The sequence below is a fragment of the Propithecus coquereli genome, unplaced genomic scaffold (assembly GCF_000956105.1).
Source record: "Propithecus coquereli isolate 6110/MARCELLA unplaced genomic scaffold, Pcoq_1.0 Scaffold134, whole genome shotgun sequence".
In the NCBI taxonomy this organism is placed as follows: domain Eukaryota; kingdom Metazoa; phylum Chordata; class Mammalia; order Primates; family Indriidae; genus Propithecus; species Propithecus coquereli.
The window spans coordinates 4,228,882-4,240,939 of NW_012137636.1; the positions used below are offsets into that span (position 1 = coordinate 4,228,882).

General features: G+C 41.2%; 1 protein-coding gene across 1 annotated transcript in view; it reads right to left on the reverse strand.

The window, feature by feature from the left end:
• BMPER (BMP binding endothelial regulator) overlaps positions 1–12,058 on the reverse strand; it is a 243,474-nt gene that overhangs the window by 66,929 nt on the left and 164,487 nt on the right. The window contains exon 13 of the mRNA XM_012638762.1: positions 6,591–6,927. Within this exon, the coding sequence (XP_012494216.1) occupies positions 6,591–6,927 (337 nt within the window). The remainder of the gene's footprint in view (positions 1–6,590; positions 6,928–12,058) is intronic.

A 12,058-nucleotide genomic window follows, 5' to 3' on the forward strand; every position in this document is an offset into this window, starting at 1 on the left:
TTTAATTTATATCCTTTTCTTATAATAAATTATATCCATGAGTATAATAGCTTTTGATGAGTTCTGTGAGTCTTTCTAGCAAATTCCTAATCCTGAGGGTACTTTGGAGATTACCTCTTCACTAGTGGTGTCAGAAGTGGGAGTGGTCCTCTGTAGACTGTGCTCTCTCTAACTTCATAGTTGGCCAACTGTACAGTGGACCCAATCTCTCTGCAAAGGTTAACCTATCTGTTAAGATAAGTTCAGTTTTTTTTTGTTTCTCCTTCTTTAAAGGATAATATTTATGCCTCTTCAATATGAAAAATTCAACATGAGAGGATTTTAGACTTGGATAGAATGATGTTCCAAACATTTTCATACCTTTCTGAGTGTACTATCTTTCTTTTTGCTTTGGTTCCAAGAAAATTGGACTAACCAGGAGTGGCCCTTCAGAGCGAAAATCCAGGCAGCTAAAAAAAAGCTATTTCGGATCCTTCTCTTGCATCGCTTTGATGGCTCAAACAAGGAAGAATCTACTTGTGGTTGAAGTAGAGAAGAATGAATGAAAAATTAAGAGAAACCACCATCCAGCTTTCGGCCCAGCCTGGTAGAAGGCTCAGAGCCAATGACAGGCAGAAGGGATATGACTCCTTGGCAAGAATGCTGAGTGGTGCCAGAGCAAAGGGCCAGTTGGCCTTGGCAACATCACCCCGCCAGAGGTCCGGTTGTTGTGCTGCCATGATAGGAGGCTAATTTGAGGTCCTAAAACCAACTGAGAGAGGCCAAGGCAGAAATATCTGTGGATCAAAATGTTGCATAAGAATACAATAAGGTCAAATACTAGCTGAGGGATAGAAGAGGAGCTGGGAGGTCCAAGTGGCTTATAAGTGAGTTATGAATAGGCAGAGGCAGACACTGAGATTCAGAGGTGACACCTTGCCTGCCATTGGCCATTACCATAGTAGACTCATGCAAGTGCTCACAGTTCTTAGAGCATAAAAGGTGGAACAGAGGCTCTGCTCACTCTGACCAGTCTATTCCACGAAAAGACAGAGACGTGTGCACACTCTGACTGTAAGTGTATAACTGAGCATGAGGATAAAAATCAAAAATGGACCCAGAGTGAAGGGTAGCAAAAGTCACAAAGAGATCACAGAGGATGCAGGTCAGAGGCAAGCTAGGAAGGACAGCCCTTCCAGGGCTAGTGCTAGGTGAAATACACAGGATAGAGAAAGAAAAGGCATCCCCCATTCCCCAGAGAACTTAAAATCCAATGCTGGAGAAAAGCAATAGCAGTACAACATAATATATGTGTTAAATTATGATAAACACAATCAGAGTAACTAAGAAACTGAAGAAAGAGCATTTACAAAGGCCTAGGATGAAACTTGAGCTCTACCTTCAGTTTAAATCAATGGAGATAGAAAGTGAGTGCATCTCAGGGAGGCAGGAGATTGACATGGACTCAGAGGCAGAAATGTGCATTGTGTACTTAGATATAGTGGGGGCAGGTGGGGGATGAGAGAGCTAATTAGCAGGGAAAACAATTTTGAACTTTGAACCTAGACTCAAGGGCTGAAGTCTGATAGGTAATACAACTGAGGTGTCTACTGCCACTTGGTGTCAGCATACCTTAATTACAGATTCAGGGTGACTCATCCTAAAAGCTGAGTCTGCCAAAGGAAAAATAAAGTCAGGCATATAATGTCACACTTTAAAATGATTTGATTTAGGACCCTAGTTCTAATGGCAGTTCTTGACAAGTCATTAAAAGATATAAACAAAAATGTTCCAAGAACGTTCTTCTTTGAAGTAAGGAAGATTGACTTGATTTTAATTATAGAATAGCAATTAGCTTTATATGATTTTTCTCATACACAAACACACACACGTAAAGTCTGTACTCTTTGCCTGTATCTCTTTCTTGCTTTATAATAAACGATTAGTTTCCTTTGTAGGAACACACAAAGTGGGTCATTCAGGAAGTCTGTGATCTTCCCCTGGAAGAAAGCCACTGGCAGTCCCAGGACTCCAGTATATCCAACGCCATGGTCCTGCCAGAGTTCCAGTGCTCTCCTGCGCTACCCCCCACCTCCTACCTCCTAGTACCTCGGCAGGAAAGGACACATCTGTGAATCCTCTGGCATTACTTCAATTCCTTACAGCTGTAAAAACCACTGCATGGAAAGAAAAGAACATTTCCTAGACTGGGAATCCCAAGACATTTTCTCAGACTGAACAAGTGAACAGAGTTTTCGCTCTGTGAATTATACCCCATTAAGGAGAATGCAGAGAGAAAAAGTCCTGAGATGACTATGGTCTGTAAATGTCTGGGCGTCACTGAACTTCACATTCATTCTTCTAACTTCTCTGAAATGCTGCCCTACCCGGACTTAAGAGTCCTGCTTTGCAGGCAGGTTACACTTATAACTATTTCATCCAAGATGTGGGTATGGGTTAGAGAAAAAGCCCATTGCCGGTGTTTCATAGACAAGGGAATAGAAAGTCTTTTCTTCCTTTCCCATTTGACCCACGAGTCTCCTGGCCTCTCTCTGTGCCCCAGGCTGCCCAGTGGCTTGAGTCAGCTGCAGGAAGGCGGGTTTGATAGTGGCTGCTAAGGATCTTGAGGGAGCATTTGTGGTGGGGGGGTCTGCCTATTCCTCTTGGATTTCTCACGTGGCATCTGGGACATGAAGGAAGAAGCAACATGAGGCTGAAGGAGGGAAATGAAGATGAGAAGTGGGAAAAGAGACATGAGTACATGCAACACTTTCTCCTTAGGGTAGCCTACACTGGAATCCAAATGATTTCATGTTAATTTTTCCGAGTAGGTAGACAGTATACTATTTCTCTAGCTACTGAGAATTTCTCCATAACACACCAATGAAGGACAATGAGAAAAATTTTTAAAGAGGATTTTCTAATTTAAGAAGTCAATTAGCAAAGCTAAGACTTAAGACATGTTATCAATGCAATCAATTAAAATTTTTACGTGATTAATAATTACATTATTTTGCACCCATACTTATCCAATTAGTCAATTAAAGCACACTATTACAAAGAACTTAATCATATATTACATTTTATGCCAAAATAGCTAAGATGTATCAAATTGACTTGTGAGTGAAAAATTAGCGAAGCTTAAGACATTTCCCAAAAGAGGAAAAAACAAGTATTGACTAACATGCAACCATTTCTTATTCATTTACAAAGTGGTAGTTTTTCAAATATTTAGACAATGGACAGTTTACTATTAAAACACTAAATTGGGTAAAATAAGAGACATTTCAAAAGTAAATTCTGATTCAGAGAAATTAGGATTATTATTTTCTACCTTATAAGAAGCACTATCTCATATTTATAATAGAATTTTTCTTGTGAAATTTGTCATATGATTAAGGAAACCCCAAATGCGTAACAATTCCTCAGAGAAATACCCTCTTTGTTCTCTCCTCCTTTGCCCTTAAAAGAAAATACAGATACTTCTTTGGAGGATGAGGAGAATATAAAATAAATCAAATTCTAATATAATTTATGTACATGGTCATCCATGATATCATGGCAACTCCCTTTAGTCCCGTAAGGACTCAGAAAAATATGTTCGGGTTCATTTTAGAAATTCCACAAATGATATATTAATAAAATATACAAGCAAAAATTTACTGTGTGGGATGTCATGTGATTGCTGTTTTATTCACTTTTTTCAATATTATTTAAATGTACAATGAACACATGGTATTCTCATATGAAAAAAATAAATGTTTTTTAAACAATTGCAATACAATCTTCACTTACACTACCTTTTTCCGTATCACAACAGAGAAGCTGCTCACTTTGAAATCGTTCCACGGGTTCATCAGTGAGAATCTATCTAATCAGTGCTCCTTGATGAGAGCAGGAGAAGACATGGACAACCAGAAGGGTAAATGGCCGAGCTTGGGGCAAGATTCCCCATAGAAAAGAAGGGACATAGGACAACCGAACAGCCTGCTCCGTGACTGCTCAACTACTGTGTGCCAGCGTGGCACTGCCCAATGACTTCAGTCCTCGGAACAGCAGTCCTGCTGGGTAGTTACTGTCATATGAATTATTTAGATAAAGGACCTGACGCTCAGCTAGCTACTGGGAACGCACACTAGACAGTGGCAGAACCAAGGCCGGGTCCAGCTTACTTTCACCACCCCCACCCCCCATCCATGCATCCTCAGTCCATTGCTTCATAAAGTCTCCCTAGAAGCAACCCTGAGGCTTGCTTTCCCCAGAGCTCTCCTGAGAAGAGAATTATTTTTCCATGTTGCACCTAGTTTATTTTCTTCTCCTGCCATACATGTGCTTGGAAAAAAAACAGGGAAAAAATAGGATCTATCAAACACTGGCCACTCTCACTTCAAAATGCATGAAGATGCATCCTTCAGCAGGGTGCATGGCCACAGAATGGTCCAGCTCTCTCTCCTGAGCTCCTCTACCCTTTCCAGGAAAAAGTGGTTGGCCATGGAAGGGTACTCTGCCAGGACACCATGCCACTGACAAGGGAAGCACCCGCCCACCTTCACTCCACATCCCATCCTCTGAACCTCCATGCACAACGATTCCAAGAGCACTCTCATCAGCTGCCCAAATTTGGCACATCAAGACGCTTACACAAAGGAGTGACCCCCACTGTGCTGCTGGAGCTGCTGTGGCACCTGTCAAGGGCAGAAGTGGAGCATCTGCCTGGCCACCTGAGGATTCAGATCCTCTTTGATCATGTATATCAAAGTCACTTCTCACAACTTCTTTCGAGGTGCTCGTCAGATTCCTGCTGTACTCTAGGGATCATAACATTAAATAAATCTCCAAAGGCAAAAGAAATAGAAATTTAGAAAAAAAGAAAGTAATCTCTGGAGGCCTGCTCTCCAATTTTTGTTTTCAATACATTCCTTTAAAATGAGATAAAAATCAAAAGTCTAGGCTGCTGGGGCCCTGGGAGAAGCACAGCCTTCCCATTCCATTTTAAGCAGAGAAGGGTCTGACCTAAATTTGCAACCAGGATAGGGGAGATTCCAAAGGGGATCTTACTCTTGTTTATCATTTAATTAATGGTGGCAGAAATGATGGCAGCCAGCAACTGTAGAGCACTCACTCTATGTGGGCACTGTGTTGAGCACATGCATTTATGTTCATAATCTCACTGAATCTGAATAGTAACTCTCCAAAGTACGTTCTTTTATTATCCCCACTTCACAGATAAGTAAGCTGAGACTTAGAGGGCCTAGGTAATTGTTCAAGGCTGCATGGGTGGGCTGGATGTTTAAGACTGGGATACCACAAAGCTCTTAATTGCCATGTTCTACCCAGATGAAGCCAGGCTTGTCTGTCCAGCTGCGTAAGTCACTGCAGAGTCTCATGTTAAGACCCCTCAATTCCACTACACAAGGGGCAATTGAGGGGGTGGTGCAGGGAGGAGAAAGAAGGGAACCCAGAGAATTCAAATCGTAACAGGAAAATGGCTTGAAAGAGCCAAACCTATGACTTGGAGCCAAATGGTTTGGCAGATGCAGCCACGTTCAGGGATTTGTGATGACAGGGACAGTCTTTTTCCACTCCACTTTGAGCTGCCTTTATAGAACTTTATCTTTTATGGCCAAAGATCAAATAAAAAAAGATCATATTTAACGAGAACTAGGGGAAATAAACTGGTGGCAATTAAAGAGCAAAAATAACCTCTCGGTGGCTTCAGACCACAGGAGTTTTCTAATTTTAAGAGGCACAGGCAAATCACTTAAACAAGGCCTTTTGGGCTATCTTCATCTCATGTTTCCTCCCACACCCATGGTGCTTAAAGTTATAGGCAGCCATAGCTCTTGAGCCCATGCACTTGTGCAGTAAGTGGAAGTACAACCAGGCCAGAGTCACAGGCTCAGAAACGCAACCTTGTAACACAGAAGTCCAATCCCAGTCTCCTTTGTAACCAACTGCTTTGTGTGGAAGGGGATTAAATAGAGTTAGAAAAGGTCATGGAATCCCAATTCCTAATGCAAGTCCTTCCTTCCCCTATCCTCAAGCCCCGTTTCTACTGCCCGTTGGCTCTGGACGTGAAGTCTCACGCTTGGCCAAGATTCAAGGAGTCCTCATTTCACTTCCTTATTGTCCTCATGCAGATTGCATTTGGGCAGACCTGAACTCTTCCTCAGCTTAGAATAACTGAACTCACTCAAATACCCAAACCCAGCCAGAATGACTTGAGATTCCATTATAGGAAATCACCTCTGCCCTATACCACTGTGGCGTGGGCCAGAATTTGGGAAGTTCTTCTCAATCGTAGAGTCAAGCTAACACTGGAAAAACCCTAGGGTGTCACCAGCTTCCCAGGAAGCCTATAGACACACCCACGAAAAAACATAGAATTGCCTAGAGGACATCACTCTGAAATACTTCCTGGAGTTTCCCAATTTGGGACATAATGTGGGGCTCACTCAAGATGAGATCAGCTGCTGAACAGAAAGAAATGAGGATGTTTACCCTGTGCTTTGGGACTCTGTCTTGCACACCAAGAGATTGGATACATTCTGTCTCAGAGTCAAGTCTGTCGTTCTGTAACCCAAACCCATCCCTCAGAACACCGTACTTACCGGTAGAAAGTGGCATAGTCCACAGTCGAGTGGCAGGTCTGAAACTCCCAGGATTTGAGCTTCTGGCATTCTCGATGGGCTCGGAGCTTTACCTTGACTGTCCCTTGACAGAGTTCAGGCACCGGCTTTCTCTGGGGTCTGTTGCAGAACTCGTTGGACTCCACCCTCCAAGACTCAGCAAAGTCATCCACATCAAACTTGAAGTTTCCATCCCCACCAATTAAGTCATCACGTTTATGTCCATTGTAGTTGCCACAAAGTCCACAGAGCTTGCCCTTGAGGTAGGGGGCAGCCATGACTTCCACAAAACTGTCTCCATCCCAGGATATTTCCAAACCTTGAGGAAAAGGAGAGAAAACAGGGATCAGCTGCTCCTGAATCCACCAATAATTCACAAAGGTATACACCCTTACACAGTACATACGACATTCCTCCAAATTCTTGGTTGCCTTTTAACTTCACCATATTACCTCAATCACTTAGCTGGTGGGGCTTGGAATTTTCGCAGTGTATAAAGTTTGTTCTCATAACATCTTATATACTCCTGGTTTGACCTACAGATGACTATTTCTTGATCATGCTACTCTAGGGTTCATTTTTTACCTTTTCCTAAAGAAATTATGTTGGTCCAAATCATGCCTTCATTTATCCAATGACTGTGAAAATGTGGAAACGGAAAAAAAACAGATGATAGTTTTTAATGTAATTTTTATATCCAAAAATTTTATAATTATTCCTCCAAATGCCAAAGGAAATTCTCCAAATTATTTGCTATCATGATAATATTAAAGTCATAAATATATAGCTTCTGAATACATCCTTTTCAAAGGACAACACTGATATAAATAAAAATGCTTGCTCCTTCATTATTTTGCAATCATTCCTGAGGCATGGACACCATTTGATCAATGTTTCCTAAGGTTGAGTCACTGGGGAATCCTTCCAGACTCCAACCCTGGGGCCTCCATTCCTGCGCCACTCATAAGCTTCAACATTTGAGGTGGTAGCAGCGGCTACCAGGCCATGGGCAAAAGTTCGTCTTGTGCCACTGCTGTCTTGTTCATCAAGCAAACTATCTTCACTCCAGAAGGCAAAGAACATAGGCCCTTCTTGGTTTGCTAAACTAACTAAAATTTTGGAGGGTTTGTCTGAAAACATGCATATTTCTCCAGATGTGCTGGCCTAAGACTTTCAGGAGACACTGAAGCCAATGGCCCTTCTGAATGATGAAATGTCTGTGCCACAGGTAGAACAGCCAGGTTACGCTGTCACACAGCACAAATATGTCTTACTATTAGGTCAAGAAGAAATGCTCTCAGATCCACTCTGATATTGTATGGGAAGATTCTGCCCATAAGAGAAAGGAGGGGCCTTTATGAAAAGCCTTTTGAAGGTTCAACTCAAAGAAAATGACAAACTTTTTAGCCAGAATTTTTCTTTATGTCTCCAGTGTATGTTGAAAGCTTTTCTTACTGTTTTCCTGGCAACATCTTGGCAGTTCCAGAGCCACCTGGTGAATGGGTGTACGACATACCACTGAATGTAAACCAAAGAGCAACCTATAGCACCAATACCAGGAAACATCTACAACAGGTTAACATGCATTTCTGCCTTGAGACTTCTCATTACTCACTGTCACTGTCTCCAGAGAGCGAAACTCACAGAGGACATTTCTTTTTAACAGTAGAGTCTGTGCTCCCAGAGAGTAGAATGACTGTTACCAGACGCTGGGAAGGGTAGTGGAGAGGAGGGTATACAGTGGAGATGGTTAATGAGTACAAAAATATAGCCAGATAGTTAGACAGAATGAACAATATTTGATAGTACAACAAAGTGACTATAGTCAACAATAAGTTAGGATCTACTTTAAAATAACTAAAAGAGTGGAATTAGAATGTTCCTAACACAAAGAAATGATAAATACCTGAGGTGACAGATACCCCAATTACCCTGATTTGATTAATTCTCATTGTATGCTTGTATCAAGACATCGCATGTACCCTATAAAGATATACAACCTTATGTATCCATAATAATTAAAAATAAAAATTTAACAAAGAACAATCTTTCTGCCCTTGTGTGTATTTTTAAAATCTTACCCTCTTGGGTCCCTGACAAAAACTAATCTTTCATTTTGCTTGTTCTGAGCCTCTGGAAAGAGCAAAATGACTTTCCCTCTAAAAGGCTTTATCTTTGTTCCTGAAATATCAAAACTAGGCTGATAAGCAAATGTTCAGAAGTGGGGGGATGAGGTGGTGATGGGACAGGCGAAATGGAGGGAGTGAGGAGAGGGAGAGAAGGGGGAGGATCTCATCTGGATACAGAATTGGCCTAAGGCAACATCAGTGTGATTAAGTAAGATCATGAAGAAAGGCCCAAAGGTAAGATTCCAAAGCTGACACCCCCTAAGTTTGGATATGGTCCCAGGGGAGAGCAGACTGGCCAGATAGCACTCTTGTGAGCAGGACACACAACTACCACAAGAAGGAGTTTCTTCATGAGAGTTATTGGTGGAATAAACCAGTGGCCCAAAAACTGGGTTTCTCAAGAAATAAGTGGAAAGACCCATAAGCCAATTGCCATATGGTGAATGAAAGACATAGAAGTGTTCTCGGTCCAATGCAAATGGTAGAGAAGATTTCTTGGTTGGGAGAAGAGTCTAGGTTCAGAAAAGTTAAATAGACTTGGATAAAGAAGAGAGACAAAGAGAGAGGGAGGAAGGGAGGAAGAAAGGAAGGAAGGAAGGAAGGGAGGAAGGAAGGAAGGAAGGAAGGAAGGGAGGAAGGAAGGAAGGAAGGAAGGAAGGGAGGAAGGAAGGAAGGAAGGAAGGAAGGAAGGAAGGAAGGAAGGAAGGAAGGAAAGAGGAAGGAAAGATGGAAGGAAGGAAGAAAAGAGGAAAGTCTCTTTGGGAGTAATTTGATGAGGAGAAGACAGTGATGGGACCAGGTAATGAGAGAAGGGGCACACTGCTAGAATGCCCACACACTGGGCTGGCCTCACATGTGGATCTCTGTGAGAATATGGTATCGACTGTGACAACCACAACTGTCATATAAAACAATTCCTATTTTTTCATATCCTATCATTTAACACATTATCTGGCATATAGTATGCACTCAATAAATAAATGAATTATATCCCTGTAACATGGCTACATTGAATCTGTGAAGCCAAAGAAATTATGAATTTCATGCTAGTTAAGACACCAAAATAACCATTTTGAAAGAAGACAAGCAAACTATAAGATGATTTATAATGTACTCTCCAAGGTATTAAAGAAACTTGACCTCACAAGCCTGTAGCTGGGCAGCTGCCCAGCAAGAGAAATGAGGGGAGAAAATCAATTCCATACAAAGTCTAACTTTTAGAGCATAAGTCTGAAGATTTTCCATGTTGCAAAATTTTCCAAACTACAAATCTCTTTCCTAGACAGCAGGCAAATACTGTTCTTCCAAGTGCCACAAATGATTGAGAATTTACACCCAAAAGAATTCCAATGTCATTACTATTGACAATGATATACTAAATTTGAGACTTTGGGCAACTGAGTTCATGGGAATTCGATTCACAGTGAACAAACCAATCACTGTGCTCTTTCTTTGCAGTGGACCGGTGGTCCACACATGCTTGGGAAGATGCAGATCCTCTGTGTTTTCAGTAAACTCTTCTCAAAACTCATGGCATCTCATTCGTAAAACATGGTCCCCAAAGTAAGAGAATAATTTGTAATTCACTCTCCTTTCTTAATGTTATTACATTAAGAAGATTTTTATGCTAGGCTTCCTATAGTGGAGGAACAACTTAATCCTACCGCAGATGCCTTTGTCTATTGCTATATCATTTACATATGTGTTTGCATGGATATTTTTACCCTGTACATGAGTAAAAGTCATACAAAGTAGATTATAGTAGTGGAAGGCAAAAAACTAATAAGTTGTAATTGATGGAATTTCTCTTCCAAGCGATATTTTAAATAGGCATCTCATGAGATGAAAACATCATGGAAGGGTTTGAGAGACAGTCTTTTCTGCAGCTGGGATGAGTTTCCCAATTCTCTGCATGGGAAATTGGGTAGAAATAACTGGCAGAGTCAGAAGGCTAAAGCCGAAGCATATGTCCCATCTGGGGATGTGAGCTGCAGCCACATTCCTTCCACTGTATGAAGGGCTTTCCAATTTTCCCTTCTCTCCAGTGAATGTTTAACCAACTTGTTCCTCACCTTCTAATGTGTGACTTGGCTCCAGTTCACCAGCTGGGGTTTTGTTGGTGGTGTTGTTTATGTAGTTGTTCTTTTATTTTGTAGACATTGTTTTGTTTTTTGATTGTTATTGTTGCTTTTGCTATTGTCCACTTAAAGGTGAAAAATTCATGGATACACCATAGTGATGTTTAAAAATGGATGGTTTTTCTGTTCAGATTTTATACCAAAAGGGGGTGGGGTGGGGCTAGGATATAGTCTCTGGGTTTATCAAGTGTAAAGCTCTACCAAAAGTAAAATAAAAAGCCATGTTCCCCATGTGTTAATGCTTTCAGGTGGATCTGATGTAACTCTTTCAGGTAGAGTTGATGAAGTGAACAGATGGCAGAAAGGAAATATTTTTAAATTATTTGCTAAGTGTCGAAAGTTAGGGCAGGGGTGCGTGGCGGGGGCGGGCAGTGCTTTCTCAAGCTACTAAGCCTTGTTTGAAGCCACTTGTTATTAGTTAGGCAGCTAGAGCCTAATTCCACCCAAACTACACAGCCACCTGTGCTACCTTGCCAAACGATTCCATCATGAACTGCTGAGTCCATAAACTACAAGGGCAAAGAGCCATTCCTCCCTGTTTCCCATCTCCCAGCTACAGGCTTGATTTAAGCTGCTGTTTTGAAGAAAGCACCCATTAGCTCACATGAGCTTATAAAATTTTTTTTTAATTCTATGGAAGAGGAACACAAAGGAAATACTTTGATATTTTAAATAGACAATCAATAGATGACAAAAAGAAAATATCTCTAAGGGGTAGTTCAAACTGAGATGGCTAGACTAGGGTGGAAAACACTATTGTCTGGAAATAGAATTGTTTCATTGAAAGGATAAGCGCAAAGCAAGTTTAGTGCCCAGAGGAATACAGTTCTTCCCCAGGAAGCAAAAGGCTTGTGTGATCTGTGTGCTACAGGAAATTGTTCGGCTGGGTATTAAGGGTGCCGTGAAAATTACTTGCATAGTGGAAAGAGAGATGGAAAAATAAAAGAAATTGTAAAACCGAGTACAAGGCTTAGAACAGTTAAATTCACTAATCTAATGATGACATTTATGACCTATTATTATTTTCTTAGTAGCCTTGTTCTTTTGCTCATTTTTATAATGTGGAAAACTTACGAAGAATACACTTATCCCATAAGATTTTGTCAGCTGTGAATGGAACAGGATAGAACTTCCTAGGCTGTTAGTAATCTTCAAGTACCCAGGATTCCTTTGAGAACTGGGC